This window comes from Netta rufina, assembly GCF_964035555.1.
Source record: "Netta rufina genome assembly, chromosome: 7".
Taxonomy (NCBI): domain Eukaryota; kingdom Metazoa; phylum Chordata; class Aves; order Anseriformes; family Anatidae; genus Netta; species Netta rufina.
In genome coordinates, this window is record NC_140130.1 from 29,139,034 (window position 1) to 29,158,997 (window position 19,964).

General features: G+C 49.4%; 1 protein-coding gene across 2 annotated transcripts in view; it reads right to left on the reverse strand.

Annotated features, from left to right (window-relative positions):
• The window catches only part of AFAP1L2 (actin filament associated protein 1 like 2), a 61,232-nt gene extending 45,671 nt beyond the window's left edge, over window positions 1-15,561 (reverse strand). For both annotated transcript variants that reach the window (XM_084289718.1, XM_084289717.1), the window contains exon 1: window positions 15,459-15,561. In XM_084289718.1, coding sequence (XP_084145844.1) covers window positions 15,459-15,474 — 16 coding nt within the window. In that variant the 5' untranslated portion in view covers window positions 15,475-15,561. The remainder of the gene's footprint in view (window positions 1-15,458) is intronic.
• Between the last annotated feature and the right edge of the window lie 4,403 nt (window positions 15,562-19,964).

Below are 19,964 nucleotides of genomic sequence, written 5' to 3' on the forward strand. Positions count from 1 at the left end.
ATTTCCACAACAGCGTGGAGCCTTGGCAGGCTACTCAACCAGCTGGTGAGCCTCAAATCCACCAGAATGTGAGGAATAAAATATTTTTCCTCCCAAATTTCTGAGCAGCTGTTTCTCAGGAAAGACATTGGCCAACTTTCAACAAATCTGCTGGGCAGGAAGTAGATGCAATCATTTTAACGTTGCTCCCAAAGCCAAGGGTGTCTTCACCTCTCTAGCACCATTTTCAGAGCGATTATTTCATAGCACAGAAAATGTTTAAGTTAAGCTGAAGAGGCTTAACAAGAAAAGCAGAAGTAACCTTTAAGGTACTGGATAAAGCTGTTTGCTCTCTTTTTGTCACACTCCTCTCCGTATCCTTTCCTACCAGTTAGGGAAACATCAAGGTTATTTCCATGACCAAAAAGCTTTCCAAATGAGGAACCCATGAAGCTGACGAGCCCCAGGCTCCCCTTCCTTTTCTCTGCCATTGGCTACTGTTTCAGTTCTGCCCTGCACTTGCAGTGGTATTCATCACACCCTTCACTGAACCACATCAAGCCAGTGAGAGTAATGTGTGGAAACAACAAAATGGTGGGGATGAGGGAGTTTCCCTTCCCTTCCTCCCCCATTTTTTCCCTAGGATGCCCAGGGGAATTGGCTCCGAGGGTGGGCTGACAAGGTGAGCAGCAGAAGTGCCCAGCCAGCAGCAAGAGCTGAGGGCACATGTGGTGGCTCCCCTTTCCATGGGGTGTGAGGTGTTCAGCAGCTCGGGTCCTCTCCTGTGCTGACACCCTCAGAGACCTCCCGCTCACTTTGCACACTCCCTTCAGGCTCTCACTGAATTGGAAACAGTCAAAGGTCAGCCTATCCCATCTCCTTTTCTCTCCTTAGTCTCTCCCCACCCCTGGCATCTCTGTTAATTGGAAGCCACCCACACGTTCGCTTCACATGACAGCTCCATCCACTAACATTTAACAGCTGACATTTTTCCCCTCATTTTGTTGAATCAAAGGCAGGTTTTCTTATTATGCAGTAACCACTCCAGGATTTCAAACCTATTTCATGCAGGGAAGAGCCTCTTGTGAAACCCGTTGCTTGTCCTTTTAGTTAATACATGGCTGATGGTCATCCCCAAAATGCATCTTCAGTAGGTCAGTGCAGTGCCCTGGTCACTGTCACAGTGTCCAAGGTATCTAGAACACGAGCTTCTCACTAAACCATTATATGCTTTTTTTTTTTTTTTTTATTCATCTTCACAAATCAGAAAAAAACAACACACCCCAGAAACCTCAGGAACCTTCTGGCTCTCAAATTAGCAGTAAGGATGCTTGGCTGGATCTTGATAATCAGCCTTGCCCAAGGTGGCCAAAGAGATACTGCCCTAAGCTGTGCTGAACCCAAGCAGTTCTTCCAGGATGACCTTTCAGTAACGTTAACTAGAGTGTGCTCAACCCTAACAGACTGCTCTGGTGTTTCCTACACAGCTGCCCAGGTAAGGATTGATTATTTTCAGGGACAAGCTATGAGTTTGCTGCTGCTATCAAGCCCCACCACAAAAAAAAGACCAAGCTGCCTCTGAGGCACACATCCTTCTGGGACATCCCATGCAGCTGCAAGGGCTTTTCATCCCTCCCGCACCACAGGGTCCATCTCACAGAACCAGCATCATGCCATAAGAAGGCTAGGAGGTCTTTGGGCACTTCTGCAGCATGATGATCTTGAAGGTCTTTTCCAACCTCGCTGATTCTGTGGTCACTGTAATGCTGCTGGAGTCTCTGTGCCCTGGGCACATGGGCACCCATCCCGCCTGGTGCCAGGTATAGCCCCTTCCAGTCCTCAGCTGGAAGTTTGGGATGGAAATTCCTACCTGGGCAGGGACTTTCAAGGCTGCTGGGCCACCACAGCCCTACCTGGAGGGATGATCCAGAAGCTGGTTGCACAAAAGGTTCAGACAGATGGAAAGCAAGGGAAAAGCTTTGCCCTGAACAACCAGTACAGGGTAGACATTCACCACAGACTCCTGCTGTTTGCCATCTTCTACAGATCTTTTAGGCTCAGACCCCAAATCAGCTTCAGGTTAGTAAAAATGCTATTTATTTCTGTTGGGTTTGGCTCAGGCCCCTTCTAGGTAAAAAAATAAAACACAGTTAATGGAAATGCAGCGTGCATGGAGCTTCCACTCCTATTAGCAGGTCTGTCCGAGAGGACACAATTTTCCATCCATGCATTAAGCCAGTCCAATACTGACATCAGCTCATTTCCATTGATCCTGATTACATAATAGTGACTTAATTCTCCATAGAATTGAATTTTCCATATGTTTGGATATTTTTCAGTTGCTACATGATTTCCTTGTTCCCTGCTGTATTTATTATCACTTTGTCCTACCACCTAAAAATTACAATCTTCACTGCAAGCTGAAATTTCTACAGGCTTATTTTGATTTTCTGATATAATGTTTATCCTATCAATTTCCTTCCATCTAAAAGACATGCCAGAAACTATACTGCAGCACTGGGCACACCTATAGCTTTGAGGACTGTCACCAATTCTGGGCAGAAGTTATGACCTACATTAAGAGTAGTTAATAACAGTTACAGCATCCAAGCTTTCAGGTACATTTACAGCTATTTATAATTCATAAACATCAGTTTTATGAGATCTGGAAGTTGTCAAAAAACCACACCCAACAACTGATTGCAAAAGTTATTGTTTTAAAGCTGGAGATTAATATTCACACTGTGTATTTCCACCCACAGGACTGTTCCAGCCAAGGGTTAAAAGCCTGCTCCCGTGGGATAAAGCTCAGCAACATCTCCAGTTAGGCCCTTTAGGCTGTTTCGTGGAGGACTGAAATCCATGCTTCTAATCTCTTTGCTAACATACATATCACCAGTGCTATTCAAGAAAGCATTATTCCTTCAAAATTCACATGGTGTCACAGGGTAAAGTCTCTGATTTTCACAGTACTGCTTTATATTAAAGGCACACTCAAGACCAGAGTGAAACGAAGCATGGAAATATCAAAAGCACCACCGATACCTGGGAGCACACCCATACTGCCATGCTACATACTGCTGGACTTGTGATTAGCCAGCACTGCTATGTGTTTTCAGTCCATTAGCTTCGCATTGGCCTATATGTCATGGTCATACAGTTCTCCCTCGGGCTGAAAACACCAGTGGCAGGAGAACCGGTACCAGAGAGAGTCCACTTCAAAAAAAAACAAAATACATATGATCAACTGCTCCTCAAGCTGTCACAGAAGGAACCTCCCTTCTGTCTCTGCAGGACCTTGAAAATTGGGGTAGTTCCTGGAAATGGATGGGCAAAACAAACTGTGATAATAGTAATGTACAAAGGGAAGCTGGAGGAGGAAGAGAAGGATTTGATGACATCTGGGAGCTCTCAGTCTGCTCTGCTGCAGGGCAGACAGCAGACACCTCCTCCTTCCCACCCAAGTGCCCAAGCCTCTGTTCCTTCCTCGAGGAAGGGATATGATCAACTCCCTCCAACCACATTCTCTCCACTTTCCAGCTGCAAGCCTTGAGCTTCTGAATCGTCTCCCAGCACCACATCTGCACTCACACTTGTACCAGCTGCCAGCCACAGGACGATGCTGTGGGAGGCCAGCAGCTCGCTGCTTAGTATGGGCTGGATGAGACACCCCTGGGTGCCAGGGCGGTTTGGGTTCAGTGTGACAGCAGGTAGTGTGGGCCTCCTCACCTTCTCCAGCTCTCACATCACACCATTGGCTGTTCTTTGGCATTAGTGAAAATGGGATTTTATTTATTTATTTATTTTTTTGCCATGCAAAGAAAGGAAATTATGTGAGTGTTCCACTGTATACATCCAGTACTAATATTTCACATCACATCCCTAGGAGTAATGAGACCTCCCAGATCATGGAGCAATCCTGAAGAAATCTGAGGGAAAGTCACATCACTTGGAACATTCAGCATCTAAATGGGGAAAACACCAGAAGACACACACTTTCTGGAACAAGGGGTAAAGTAAATGATTTAAGGACTCTTTTCCCTGTCTAATTTCATCTTCTCTACAGCTGTTTAGCTTGGGCTACCTAATCCAGCTACTATTCTATAACCAGCCCTGTTATCAGACATATACAGTGCAGACCAAGGAAATCCCTGCTGCCAGGCATCTGTGGAGAACCTGAACGTCCTTGGCATCCTGAGTGAGCATGCTTGACTGTGCATTGCTACCCGACAGAGTGGCCCCTCTCCCCAGCACACTGCTCCCACCCCCTTGCCCTCTGGTCTACCAGCAAGCAGAAAACTAGCCTGGCCAAAAGCTAGTTGGCAGCTGCTTGCTAGGAGAGCAAGAAAGAGAGCAAATGCAGAGGTGGTGCAGGCAAGGCAGGGGGATGGTAGGGCTGGGCTGTCCTCCTCAGCAGGAACAACCTGTTGGGTAGGAGGAGATTTCACAAGGCGACTGTGCCAAAGAAGTCTCCATCACCCAGTGCATGCAACCACCGAAACCACCAAGGAAGTGTTCTGGAGGCTCCCTCCACACACACACCCACTCACTCTCAGCCTGCAGGGGACAGCAGCACAGAACAAACCAGGCCAGTGGCTGGATGTTGAATAAAGCCGCACCAGTGACAGCTTTCCCTTGCACCAGGGCTTGCCAGCAGCTTGCTGCCTGGAGCCAGATGTGTTTCACCACGTCCCCAGGATCCCAGCCACACAACCTGCTGACCCCGGCACCCAGCTCGGGCCACGTGTGTGTGCTGCGGCCTGCGCAGGGCCCCAGCCCGGGCACAGCTGTGTTGTTGGGTCAGCTGCGGTGCCACAAAACACAGCTGCGCCGATCTGGGCCCGGACACCTGGCTCCAAATAAAAGCAGCTCAGTAGCAGGAATTGGCCATTCCTGCTCCACACAACTGGAGCTGACCCTCCAGTTGCGGGGTCTAACCACATCGGCCTCCTCCAGCGAGCTGCAAGAGGTGGCAAAGGAGATGCACCGAGTCAGGGCGAGGAGGCAGCAAACGTGGATTGTGGGGTCTGACTGAGGGCCAGGAGACACAGATTTTAATCCTGGCCCCACCTCTGGCTTAAGCTACGGTGCAGGAAGTCTCTCCCCTTCCTGGTTTGTCCACGTTGCTCCCTGTTCCCATCTCCCTAGCAGTGATCTTCCCCCACCCCCAGCCCTTTCTGGCTTCAGGAAAACTCTTGGCAACCAACATCAGAAGTTTTTTTTTTTTTTTTTTTTTTTTTTTTTTTTTTTTTTTTTTTGTTTCGGAAAAGCATCCACAGTTCATTTCAGACATTATGGTTTTCATTTTCACATAATATACACTGTGACTGACGTGTCAAACCCGCCATAGCCTAAATCTTAGGGTTTTATTTCTGAATTCAGAATAAAGAAATGCTCCCTGCTACTGACTGAGTCATCTTTTCTAGATCAAAGCTGCTCCTGCTCAAATTGAAACAAAACAGTTTGGCATTTGACTCTTTCATCCAGAAGCCAGCTCTGTCTTTGCTAGGCAGCAGTTCCCTTTACATATTTAAAATGGAATATTTTACTTCCTTCTTGCTGTACCATGGCAGAGCAGGCCTGCATGTTTGGGAACAATAGAAACAAAAAGTGACTGTATTAATGAGAGAAGGAAATCTTACAGACAAGTGCTGAGAGAAAATCTGAAATTCCAGCCCAGAACGTGGGACTAGCAGAAGCTCTCAGGAGCTTCTCAGCTGAGGAGGCTTCAGCCCAAAGCCTCTAAGATGAAGATGTCAAGCACCAACAGATCAGTGCTGTGCCGAAGGCTCCACAGCCCTCAGCACCAGGGTCCCCCAGCCCCAGCTGAGGTCTCAGCAGAGGATTTGGCTGTGTTTGCATACCGCACGTCTCCAGTGTGTTCAAGCCTCCTCATCTTTCACGGTTCAAGTAATTATGTCTGCAGCAACGGTGAGCCATGCCTGTGCTACGAGCACCCAGAAGAATCAGCATTTCTCTTGGGTGAATGAGCTGCCAGCTCTGCATTCCTTCTCCATCACACATTGGCTTCTGTTAACTTTAAAGTTCGATTTCCTGATGTGACAAAGCATCTTTATCAGTTGCACCAGAAATGTATCAATAAAAATTGGTTAAACTTTCAGTAAACTTAATGTTCTAGATCCTATCTGATCCTTGTGGTCAGCCCATTGACTATGCTGGAGTGACACCAGGAATGAATTTGGCCTTTCCCACCTCCTCTAGATGTAGGCCAACAGACATTCATGTTTGTCAGGAAAAACAAGAACACATGCTGAAAACAGAGCATTTCCAACAAAAACTCCAGTCCAGCATGGGAACAAAAGCAAACTGAGAAGGTTTTGCGGCTAATCAGGAGTGTCGGTGTGAGGTTGTCTGACCAGAGTTAAATTCTATAAGAATACCTTAAAGAGAGAAGTGGATTACCACGCAGACCAACTCATTTCTTCATGGGGACTAGCTGACTGATGTAAGAACATGCAATCTGGAGGTGGCACACAACAGTCCACGTTTTTTTACACACCTTGTAGTAACACTAGTTTCAAAGAGACCCTAAATGCCTACACTAACTGCATGGATGCTCCATTTTAGTACACACGCAGCATGAACAGGACACCCTACACCTGGTCTTGAAGCCATCTCCCAGAAGAGCTGTTCTCCATGCTCAACACCTGGCCATGCTCCAGTTTATCCCTGTGGCTCTGAAACTCCTGTGGAGCTGGTAACCAACCACCACAAAAATCAGAGAATCATCACAGCTGAAATGAAAACACACAGCACCAAAGGGGGATGCCATTATTTAAGCCAAAGAATTGAAGGAAGGCTGACGTAGCTGGTCCAGTGAAACATGCAAGTTAAATCCCGTGCCATTTAATGCAGGGTTTCGGATGGAGGCAATCCTCTCCTGGAGTGCTGCCCCAAGACCTAGCTGCAGCTGAGTTCCCTTCCTGCAGCACTCGGGTCTCCTGCCCGGGCACTGCCCACAGCTTGCTGCACGCAGTTGGAGCAGTACAGGAAAGCTGCCATTGCTCTTTCAGTTTAAGAGGCTCAGAGAGAGCTATCAGAATTACAAATAAATCATGCTGCTGTTGGGAACGCTGAGCCTCCCGGGTCTAGAAAGCATTTGCTTCTCTTCTCAGCCAGACATGGGAATTCAGGCTTTATAACGAACGAGTTTCAATTGCCATTTCGTTTCCCCCCAGCCCGCCAACTCCCACTTCAATTTCCAGAAATAGACCTCTTCTGCACTCAAAGAGAGCATCTGCTTGAGCAACCCGAGCTGAAAACTACACTCACTGAAGTCATCTAGCACGAAGTGCTAACAGACACGGACCTGAAGAAACCGCATCCTCACCCAGGTCTGCTCTGCTTCACATATTGCTAGGTTGTACTGGCTCAGCATAAGCTGAGGTAGCCCATTTAAATCCATTTGATTGGTATTTTGGCATATGCAGGTGATTAAAGCAAGAGCCCGCTGTGCTGAAACTGGGACTAGCTGCCACAATGTAAGCGCTCAGATGACAGACTGCATTAACAGCGTCTCAATATCTAGATCAGGATCAGCGACAGAACTACGATTCAAAGTCCCAGAAATCAAGAGTGAAGCTTAGCATAACAAACACACTTCAAGACTGATTTACAAGAATTGGGGAAGTTTCCTAGAACTAGACCCTGCAGTTCAACCACATTCAGATACAAGCCGAGCAACTCTTGCAAGCACAGATACATTAAACAACACCCAATAGGTTATGGTGTCCCAATACATAGCTCAGCATTGAGACAACCAGCACCAAACAAGGCAATAGTGCCTTTCAGCGCCTGAAAGATAACCCAATTTCACAAAAGAGAGTCTTCTCCTCACCAGGGGAGTAACTCCAAAGCTGCAGCAGCAGAATTAAACTGTCATGGCACCAAGGCAAATGGGTAACATCACCAGCCAGCATTGCTCATTAGAGAGTTGAAAGACACTGTGCATGCGTATATATCCTTTAATAGGACTGGAAAAGATGGGACAAGGTTAAAGCAGAAGTGAGAACCTGTGCTTATATAAAATAATACTGTGCTTAACAGAAGAGTAAATCATTTACAAGCACTGTTTGCTAAATGGTGCGGTAGCAGACTTCCATTTTGCATTGGTAAAAAGAAACATGGCCTTTTGTGTTTGTGTTAAGGTGAGCACACGTCTACTGTGAGCCTCTGAGAATATTTGGGTTATGCCTTTTCTGCACGCTCTTAGGCTGCTCCTCTTCCCACACAGCCCTTACCCTGCAAGGGCACAGGTCCTTGTTAGCCGAGAAGCTACACCCATGCTTGGCACACAGAAGGGGGACTGTATTATTAACTGCTCAGTTAATAATGATTGGTTAGGTTGGACAGAACCCAGTAACATGTAATTAGGACTATTACAAGTCAGTCCTCACGTTTTCCTATAGCTTTCTCATGGGGTAGCCAAGGGAGACACTGCAAGACAAGGTGGCAGGGCGCAGGAGCTCGTGAGGGGTGGCTCTGCAGAGATGACCTCTTGCAGAGGCCCCCGGCCATACGAGGCTGAGCATCACCAGCAACAGCAGTGGGCTCTGACTGCTGCACAGGGAACCAAGACAGATGTGGGGATCACAAGCACCAGGCTGAGGGAAAACCTCAGAGCTCACTGGTGACTGAGCGCTGCTCTGGGATACTCATACAGAGAAGGGTGAGGGTGCTGAACTCCAAAAGCCCGCGCAGCACTGATGACACTTGCAGCCCCAGGCATCAAGCACTACATGCCCCAGATTAGGCAAACCACCCGCATGGCTTGAAAAGCTCAGGAGGAAGAGCACGTAGCCGCAGTGCTGCCCAGTAGACACGAGACCCCAGCAGCAGCAGACAGCTGAGCAGGAGCCAGCCCGCAGCCTGCTCTTCAGAGGTCTGAGGCCAGTGCAGGACGGCACGTGGTCCCCCAGGAGCTGCAAGGTCTGCCTGGTCCATCTGTGTCACACCTTCACTTCGAGTCACCTCATGCAATTTCATCACACGTAGCTCGTCGTCTTTTGTGTTCTACACTTCTCCCCTCGTTACCCACCACAAGAGGAAGGAATATAGATAGCCACAAGGTTATCAAACAGGTTATCAGCGCTTCAGTCTCCTAACCCAGTTTCACAGGCATGGTTCTAGGCGCAGCTCACAACAAGCAGACAGTTGCTACAATGCACAGAAGACACTTTTTTTTTTTTTTTTTAATTAAGAAAAAAAGCTGCTTTCACCCACAAGCACATGAACACATCCTGAACTCCTCACAGGCAACAAGAGCTTGGCTGGGGTTAGATGAGGGGATGCTACCTCCCACCCCTCAGCCCAGCTAACTGCAGCAAGGTAAAGAGAGCTCTGCTGCTTTGTAGATGGAGCCCCATCGGTCTGAACAGTTCTCTTCTCATGCGAGGAGGCTTTATCATACTCCATCAGCTGCCAAGATCAGGCAATCCTATAGCAGATGTGGAACAGTACATTATAATCCCAGTTCTCTGCTGGATTCTGTATACCCCAGGGCAATGGAGAAGTCTGAGAAGCATGACAATAAAACCAGCAGAAATTCCCAGTATTCAAGACTACCAGGCACATTTTTAGAGGCTGCAATAAAACGCAAAATATCCTTGAAGACACCAGAATCAAACAGAGGAGGCAGGACATGCTCCCCAGCCAAGTAGCAGGGATAAAGCTGCTGATGGGATGAGGGGACAGATGGCCTCCAGCTGTCACAAGCCGCTGCAGAAGCCTGGCCTCGCCACATCTCGACTTTTGCAGCCCAAATTTCTGCATTTGCAATCCTTTACTGCTGCAGGTGGTGGCCACCTAACCGCTGCAATCACTTGCCCGTTACCAGCAGGCACCAAAGAGCGTCTCTGCGTTAGCGCCGGTTTCAGCTCATTCTCAGTGGGACCATGAGAAGCCAGAGCCTTTGGCGTGGGGACTGACCGGCCGCGTGCACTGGCTTGTTCCACACAAATGACAAATTAATGGTGCTACTGGAAGCTGGTGGGGCTGCAGCTGGCCGGGTCACATTCCTCTGCAGAAGAAAGCTCCCCGTTTCAAACGTGCTTGTGGAGAGACACTCAGCTAAAGCCACTAGCGGCATTGCAAAACCCTTGTGCAACTCACGTTCTCTGTGAGCCAGCTCTTTCTTCCCAAGCCTTAATAGTTCTCGTGCTTTGCAGTGATAAATAACGATGATGTGATCTGCAGAGCGACTTTGGATCAGAGATTTGTTTGCAGATACCTTATCTCAGCTCACAGGAGCCTGTACACACACTTCTCCTCGCCACCTGCCTCGGTGCAGACGCAAGCTCTGGGAAGGAGATGGCCTCATCGCAGCAGCCCAAGCCCTGCTCCCCACCGAGCTCAGTTCAAGAGGGAAGGGCTCAAGCCACAACTCGGGCATGAACTGCAAAAATCTCCTGGCTCGGGCCCACCTCGCTGAAAACACCGCTGCCAAAGCGTTATGCAAACATCTTCAAAAGGCATCCAAGCTGCTTAGCAGCCCACCTCTACACTCCAAACTTCACACTGACTCCAAAAAAAAAAAAACAACAACTAGATCCATTAATTATTAGCAAGATAGGGAGCCTAAAGATATTTTCAAAATGAAAGCCTCCCAAGTCACACGAGCGAGTGGAAAACCACGTGCATCACCCCCGTGCTGGGGGCGGCGACTGCTCCTGGTTATCTCAGGAGGAGACTCAAATTCCTACACGCACAAACACGAAGCCCACAGGCTGAACTGCCAGCTAGGGCTTGCGGGTCTCTCTTTCCCAGGCTCATTGTAAGCCTTGCACTACACTTTTATCCTAAGCGGATCCAAAGGAGGAAAACAACAACAAAAAAAAAGACATCAGAAAAACCTTTATGCAAGACAGAGCACAGTTCACTGAAGGGGAGGAAATACTGGCTTTTATTAAATCACAAGTGGCAAGTATGTACATTATGTGGGAGTTTCAGGCTGATCCTATAATTCTGAGATATTTGCTTCCAGACAGAGCTGTTTATAACTGAAGACAATGTTGCCATACACCAAACCATCCTCAGATGTGCTTTCTGTGGAATTTTGCCCACGAAGAAAGCCAATAGGTCAGTGGGAAAAGAGGGGAAAAAAGTACTTCAGTGAGCGCTGACCCTTGTGTTTGGAACTTCAGGCCAGATGAGCGCAGTTCCCAGGCCTCCCCCCGCAGCACCCTGCCACACCACAGCCCCGCTGCCAGGGGACCCCAGGGCTGCAGCAAAACTAAAGCCCCTGCCTGCAGGAGCTGCCACGCACACGCCTCTGTCATGATGCCTCTCCCATGGCCGTCCCGAGCCAGCAGCCACAAGCTAACCCATGCCAGGCGTTAGCCCTGGCATATTTCTCAGCCTCGGTGCCTTTCAGCCCCGGCTGCAGCCTCGTTGAGTCACTGTAGGGCCGGTCGCTCACCCAATGCAGCCCCACTGAAGGGTGCCTGCGGGCTTCTGGCCAGCTTCAGCAGCTTGAGTTTGCTTCAGACCTCCCCCCACACACCCCATCTTCCTAAAGCTCTGCTCCCTGAAATCAACTCAAGTTACTGGTCTCTAAAAACATTTATAGGAACTTTAGCCCAGAAATGAGCAGCGCTGGCACCTGCACCTCCTAGGGGCAAGGCCACATCAGAGACGGGTCAGATCTGTGGTGACAGACTGTGGCAGTGCCCACACCAGCCTGTCTTCCCCGCTGACCTGAGAGCAGAGAGGAGGTGACTCAACTTCCAAGGGGAAGTAAACACCACTGGGCAGGTCAGCAGACCAGCTCCGTGACTGCGGCACCCCAGTCAACACACTGGCTCTGGGCCTGTGCTTCAGCAAGGAACGCCTACGGCCCAGGTGCTGGTGCTCCACATCATCGTTAGTCACAGATGCACGGCTGAGTTTTGGTTCTCCAAGGTGTCCCCTGCAGTCCTGGGCTCTCTGGTCGCTACTGCCTGAAGATACGTTTGCCTGCCTCAGAGGACTTCTGCCTTTCCCTCTGGGACAGCAGGCTATTTGGAGGCTCATAGGAAGTTCCCAAGAGAACAACGTAAGCACTCCCTGTGCTGTAGGTTTTCAATGAAAGCGATCAGTGAAAGCCCCCAAACACTGAACTCCTTCACAGGAAACTTCTGGAGCCCCCGCCAAGTACAGCACGCACACAGCTTCAGGAGTGGTGAAGGTGTGCAGGGGGACAAGAACTGCCCCATACACAAAAAGAAACAGCACACCACAAAAACAAGGCCTCGTGCCTTGCCAGGAATGCTCCAAAAGTAGGCGCCCAAAGTTGCAGTGCAGGTGAGCACTGCCAGTGCCAGGAGCAGGATCCAGGCAGTTTTGTGAACGATGCCAGCAGGGCTCAGATACCATAGCAGCATGACTGAGGGGGTGCTGTGTCCAGAAATGCAGCTGGGCTAGAAATATACTGGCACGGGTGACAGTGTGCAGGATGGCGTGGCTGGGTGGACAGGGTAGATGTATAATTGAGACAGGCTGTGGTTTCAGTCACAGAAAAAGGCTTCATCTCCTAAAATCCGTGCTGAAAATGACTGCATCCCTGCCTTCTGCTCCCAGAGCCCATTTCCTTCTCCAAAACCCACCAGGGTCACTCTCACATAAGCGAGAGATAACACATCTTACAGCATTACACAGGACATTAATTTCCATTTCAAAGGAGACTCAGCACAGCAGTTGAAAATTGTATTGGATTCGGTACAGCAGCACACTGCCCTGTTTTCTCCAGTTGCCAATTGCACCAAGGCAATTAGCTGAACACAACAGCTGTGATGGTGCTCAGCTGAGGATAAACCACATATGTTTATGCAGAGCCTAGATCGTGTTAATATGAATCAATCCAATTCTGATTCTGATTAACAAGGGTTTATACAGGGTCTCAGAATGTCACCAGGACTCTTATTCTCCTCTCTGCTTTACGGTTCATCCCAAGCATATCTCCCTGCATTTGCAGGAACTTGTTAAAAAGAACATGTGCACTAGGTCCCAAGCAGGCCCACACCCCATTCCCCTCCCAGTCGAAACACGCTAATAAGCGAGCAAACACCTCATCTTTCTACCAAGTCACCATTTTAATCCTCATCTACACTAAACGCTTGGCTTCTGGTAACAAGGCAACCTCAAGGAAGGAGCACGTCTCCTTAGAGGAGCACTGGAAGCACTCACAGTGCCCTGCAGAGCCCTGGCAGACCCTCAGATGAAGAGGAATACAAAGCTGATGTCTTTCTTCAACAGAGACAGTAACACAAGAGTGCCAAACATCTTTCTTTGAAGGACTGGGCTGCAAGTCACACCGATTTCCATTAGAGAGCTGTACCGCATTAAAAATACAATAATAACCTACCAAACCTCTCAAGGCTCATATCATTTGAGAAAATGCTCTTTGCTGCAGACTGGCAGGAAAAAAAAGAAAAAAAAAAAAAAGAAAAAAAAAAAAACTGCCACACACAGAGATCATCTTTCAGAGCCTTCGTAGCCTAACAAGTGTCAAGAGAGTTTCTTCTCATGCAGCTGGCCCTGCATCCCCATCTGCAGAGGCTGGGAAAGGAAACCCATTCCCAGGAGAGCTCCACAGCCCCTCCTTCACTCCCACCATGTGCATCCAAGCGCCTAAGCCCTTCCCGCAGTGCAGGTGCCACCCTGCAGGCTGACACAGCACCCAAATCCTGCAGCTGGTCTGGAAGCAAGAGGGACAGACACCTCCTGTGTGTGCCAGGCTGGGGCCAGGACTACAACGCGTCCCCACCTGCATTTAAAAGAAATAAGCAGTGCTGTTTGCTGCTGCTCACACCCTGTGCTTCTTAAGTAATAGGAGAGGCTTTAGAGTTAAATGCCTCTCCCTAACAGCAGTTTATTGCTTAAGTGTCCTTTGACTCCATCCATCATAGGTGGACTGTCCTGTAGGAACAGGCACTGCCCCTCATGCTCATCAGTAACTCCTCACTCAGCTGCTTCCTCCACCTGCTCCACAGGGCTCCCACCTCCTGCATGCTCTCCCCTTGGGACCACACAGCTCGGGATGCCTCCCTGCCCTCATCAGCACCCGCTGGTCCCACACCTGCCCGTTCATTACCCATAGCACAGAAGGCACTGGCGAGCTCTGCCATCAGTCGCTCTTGCTATTCATTACACATGTGCAGAACACATCGCCCTGCTCTGAGGGAGCAGTGTGCATATTTAAGAAGACAATATACAAAACATAGCTGAATCTTAATGAATCCACTGCTTTGCCACGAGAACTGAATGGCACTGTGCAGACCCTGCCAGAAAAAAAAAAAAAAAAAAAAGAGTAAAAAAAAAAACTACACAATATTTGGCTTGTGATATGATCTTTAACATCACTTTAGCAGTACATCACTACTGTGCCTATCGGGCTTCTAAAGCATCAATTGTAAGTAGGAAACGAATCAAAATGCAACAGGAGCTACAGAACCAGCTGTGTCAGAACACTGCATTACTTGCACAGCAGAGTCAGAGAATGGAGTCCTGGCAAAAAGTAACTTCCCACAGTGTGATACCTTGGCATATCAGGTCCCCACCACAGAAAGATTAGGGAACAAGGGCTGTTAATTTGAATGCGTCTACTGAGCTCTAACCACACCTGGGCAGTTTGAGGGTAACACATCCAGGCAGGGTCAGGCAGAAACATACTTTTTGAGCTCTATGCTCCTCTCTGAAGTGTTCAGGCAGCCCAAGGAGGGCAGTGGCTATGAGCAGAACCCCATTTCCTCCCAGCAGGTAAAGCTGTACCACAGACTTGTTCGGTACAGTGCAAGTGCTGGAATGACCTCCTCTGGGGGAGACTTTTACAAGCCAGCGGCACCAAAATCGCAGAGCACCCCAGGCGTGGGCACTTCACCAGCCCCCCTCCCTTCCTCCCTCCTCCTCCTTCTCCTCCGCTCCCCGGAGCGCTTCCCCGGCGCTTCCCGCAGCGCTGCGGGGCTCGGCCGAGCCGTTCCCAGCCGCTGTTGACCCCCGGGGACAGCGGGGAGGCCGGGACCCTGCCCTCCTTCCAGCCCGATTTGCATTCAGAAACCAGGAGGGCAGGAAGTCTGCGCCGACGGGCGATTTAGGAAGAAAAAGCGGAGCAACCTTAGGCAAATCCAGGGGCTGCAGCAAGCGAGCCACGGCGCTGCTCCCTGACCCCGAGAGGGACCGGTCCTGCGTGGGGAGTCCCCACGGTCCCTACCCGGGGCAGGTGCCCGGGGAGCCGCAGCTCCGCGCCCCCCGCCCCGACCTCCTGCGGGACTCGCCCCGCTCCCATCCCCGCCCCACTCGCGGGGCTCGGCTCCCCGCGGAGCCTCCTGCAGCCCCCACACGCGGACACCCCCGAGACACCCCCACCTCCACCGCGGTTTCCCCACGCGTGAACGCGGCGACCCCCTTTATTTCCCCAAAGCCCTTTCCCCACCGAAGCAGGGGAGCTCGGCAGGTCGCGGACACGCGTGGCGCCCCCCCCTCACCTCTGCATTTCTCCATGGGGGCTGCGGGACACGGAGCTGTCTCCGCTCCGCTTCGCTCCGCACCGCTCCCGTCCCTCCGCCGCCGGCTCCGGATCCCGGCCCGGGCCGCCCCCTCCCCGCCCCTCTCCGCCCCGCGGCCGGGGCTCCGCTGTGGGCACGGGCAGCCGGCAACCTGCGGCCGCCGCCGAGGGCACCGGGAGCCGGGAAGGGCTCGAGGGGCACGGAGCTGCCCCGCCCCGCAGCGCCGCGCCCGGCTCGTCCCGGGGGATTTCCCCACCCGCGGGTTCCGGAGGAGTTTTTCTCGGCACAGCGCCGCAGGCACGGCGAGAGGGAGCTGGGTCCGAGGCCGCTGCAGGAATGTGATGCTTCTGTCAGTGATGGGAGCGTTGGGGGCCCGCACGAAAAAGATGTGGAGATGTTGGAGATGCTCCAGAGGGGACCACGAGGATGCTCAGAGGGCTGGGGTGCTTCTGTGGAGACAGGCTGAGGGAGCTGGGGGTCTTCAGCCTGGAGAAAAGAAGGCTCCTGGGGCAACTTACAGCAGTCTTCCAGTGCCTAAAAGGGGTTACAGGAAAGCTGGGGAGGGAATCTTTGTCAGGGAGCATAGTGGTAGGACAGGGCGTAATGGCTTTAAACTAAAAGAGGATGCCACTGATGGAGGAGGGTGACAGCAAGGCCATGTTGTTCTGAGGTTGGCCTTGTCCCTCAAGGGACTCACAGACTTTGGGGCTTTGGCCTTGCTTAGCACTTTAAGTGTGGGCAGGAAGACAGCGGTGTAGCCTGTGATGGAAACATACCTCTTCTTGCAGAGACCTGTTTCCACTGTGGGGCAGGTGGGTGGGCTCCCCAAACCATACAGCTCCTTGCACCTTTGCTCAGCTCTGCAAGCCTATGTCTGAGGTGCACACACGTCTGAAGAGCCTGGAGTGCTCAGAGATGTTCATTTCCACTTCAGCTGAGTAAAATGGTGAGGGGGGAGCATCATCGTTTCTGTACAATTGCTGGGCCGTGGAGTCAGCAAGCAGAGAGCAGTGAGTTGGGCAAAGGCCAACAAGAGGCTCACAGAACCCACATTTCCCAGCCTGCCTGGGTCCCTGTGTGCCCCTCCTGCCCCCACCCTCCAAGGCTGTGATTGCTGGCAACGACATCTCACAGGGCGTCTGTGTCAGGTGGAACTGTAAAGCGGCTTTTACTTCGTGGAAATGTCCCCAGTGAGAACAAATTTTGATAAAGGGCTATTGCTGCTCAAGGAAGCTGAAGGTGGAGCACATCCCGTCTCTTGCCAGTACACAACCACCACACAAATGGAGAGGCAAGCCAAGTGCCTGAGCCATCAGATCCAGCAGCCTCTGATGACTGGAGGGAAAAACAGGTTAAATAAATACATCCGTCACTAGAAATACTTCTCTTACGGCCCTTTCCAGCAAGTTCTTGGCTGCAGTTTTCAGAATCTAGCAGTGTGGCCCTGATTTTGCAAACTTTTAAAGCTTGTCTGTGCCTCAAAGCAGGTGAGTAGTCATTCTGAACTCAGCAAGCCTAATTAAGGATAATAACAGTTAAACAAGCTAATTAAAGATGATTTGAAACATCAAGACATCAAATACCTGAGATTCCTGTCTTCAGACCCCAGAGGCTTTATATCCCCTGCTTGTCCCTTGCGTTCCCCTCCTGGCCGTGATAAGGACACACTGGTGTCTCAGGACTGCTGGCCAGGCCCATGGCAATTGGTGAGGCAGTGACAACTAACATAATGGCAGAGGATATAAGTTTGTCCCCTTCCTCTTGCAGCATAAACTACCTAGAACACTTTGGAACATTTTTTTTTTTTCCAAACAGGCTGTTGTGTTCCAGGGTTTAATAAAACTGGGAAACGTGCAGACCCTGCTTAGTGCAAGGAGCTAATACTCCCAGTGTTGGTGCTGAAATCAGAGTTTGCTGCTTTGCCCAGGCAGAGCAAATACTTGTGTGCCAGTTTTCATGGTGGAGCTCCTTGGAGCCAATAAAATAACATCCGTCTACACGTGTATCCGTGTATTTCTTGCTTTTTTCCTCCTTATTATTAGTGGCAATTGCAGACATCCATAATAGGCTTCTGCCTCTTTGCAGGGGAGATATTTCATGTGCTAAATGCCACCACCAGGTGATTTACTGCAGTGCTCTGTGAAAAATCCTAGCAACCCACTCAGGAGCATGAGCCTCAACCCAACGTCTTTCCCCACAGGTAACATTTGTGGGTGCTTTACAGCAGACCTTGCCTGTCCCCGCTTCCAGGAAAGCACTGATGGGGCTCAGTCAGTGAAGAAGGGGCCAGAAGCAGCAGGAGACAGACCCATCACTCTCTGGGATAGCGTAACTGATGCAAGCAAAGCTACTTGGCAGAAGAGGAGTGAGTACTCAACTGGAGAACAGGACATGAATCTTTTACTTCAGGAGATTTCCAAGCATGCTGACTATGGGTATGCCTTTTGAGGTCTTCTTATTTCCCTGTGAAGCACCTCATGATTCTGGCCATAAAAGAGGTGGCCAAATTCTTCCCCAGCTTCAACTGGCGTAACACTGGTGTTGCTCCACTGACTTCTGCCCAGCCATTTCTGACTTTTTCCAATGAAAGGCAAGACAATCAGACCTAACACAAACAAATGATAATAATAATAAAAAAAAAGCTGTTCAGCTGCTCAGCTATACAAAAACGTCATGGCTGATACATCCCAGCAATGTTTTGGATTCCCTCAGACATTAACTGTTTCAAAAGAGCATAGCTGGGAAGAGAGTGGCTGGAGGGAGGGGGGATTTCCCATTAAGGACAGCAGGACCAGATGTCTTTTTGATGAGCTTCTCTTGGCTTCCTATTCTTTGACATTTCCTTTGCAGTCATTGAGTCCAAACTGCTCCTAGAACAAATTAGAGAGAGCTCTAACAGCATGGATGACTTTCGCTCCCCTGATAGATAGAATACCTATCTCTGGCCAAAGTATGAGACATGCTGACTGGACAGTGTTCTTAACTGCCTGGGCATTTATTCATCCTGGAGCCATTCCTTCATCACACTTATTTTCCACTTAAGACCTATGTTTCCCTCCAGAGAAGCCCCTCAGCTTTCCTTTGGCAGTGTTCAATACCAGTAAAAGAACTAAAAAACATTCTTTTTTCCACTCCAAACTCCATATGGGCATGTTCCCCCCAGCAGACCTCACTGGGTATCGATACGCTGCATTTCAGCATGTAATGCTCACAGCCACCATGGGACATGTCTTTCAGCTTCCTAAGAGTTTCTGATACAGGTTTCTGATATGTAATTAGCCATGGTCCTAGTTTTTGAGGGGATGGGATAGGAAATCAGGGCTTTCAGTGGACCAAATATTACAAATCTCATCCACACATGGATTTTATTGGTAAACCAATATGGAGTAATCTCTCTCCTAAGTCGGTACAAAAAACCTCTGTGGACTATAATGCTGTTAATGGAGGACTCACCTTGACAGAGATGACCTCTTGGCATCTTTCAGCACCACTAAAACTTACCCAGGCAAGAGGAAAAACTTGTTTTATCAAAATATGGGAAAACATTAATTTTTACAGCTTGCTACATTTTCATTAGGATCTTTTAAGACCTCTTCCATCATCACCACAACCTGTGGTCTGATGTCAACTGTGAGCTCACGGAAGGCTATTCATTCTGGCATTTTCCCCAAAATGAGTGGCTTTTTTTTTTTTTTCAGTCCGCAGCTTCTCTTTAGGCCTTAACCACTTCCACCAAGCCAAAGTCAATAAGCAGAACACGCTTCAGAGGTCAGCGCTGCTGAAGTGGGAAAGTTAAAAAAACAAACAAACAAACAAACAAAAAAAAAAAACACAGAACCTGTAATTTCTACAGTAGAACACCAACAAACTGCAATTTCTACCAGCTGTGGCTAAGTACTACGGAGGAGCCCTCATGCCTGCTAATAATACTAGATCTCAGGGTATGTCAGACTACCTGACAAAAAGGAAGCAACCACACAGTAGCAGATCTCATCTGTATCACTCGAATCTCCCATTTTTATTTTTATTTTTTGTCCTGTGAACAGAGACTTTAATTAAGAGTCAAGAAGTCAGCCTCAGTAAATACCAAAAGAGCTCTTTCCCTTTTCCCACGTAGACCAGCAGAATTGAATTTCTTCTGCCTTCCCAGCTATCATTAAGTATTCTGTTTAAATAGGCCAGCTTCATGCCATCCATAATGAAGTTATAGTGTATTGCTCTGTTATGAAGGATGAAGCTGTTGTGTCCTACGGGGAGAAAAATCGCTGTAATCCAACTTTCCTTTTGAAAAGGCCTAATGTATCCACATGAGATCTTCTGGCAGAGACAACTGAGAGAATATAAATAGAAGCTTAAAAGAAGAAGGAGGGGAAGGGGAAAATAACTCCAACAGGGCTGAGTAGCTGAAATTCGCAAGTTTAATAGGAAGATGGATGACTGAAGAGCCTGTTCTGTGACACAATTAGGACTTTATGTAGGCCTTTT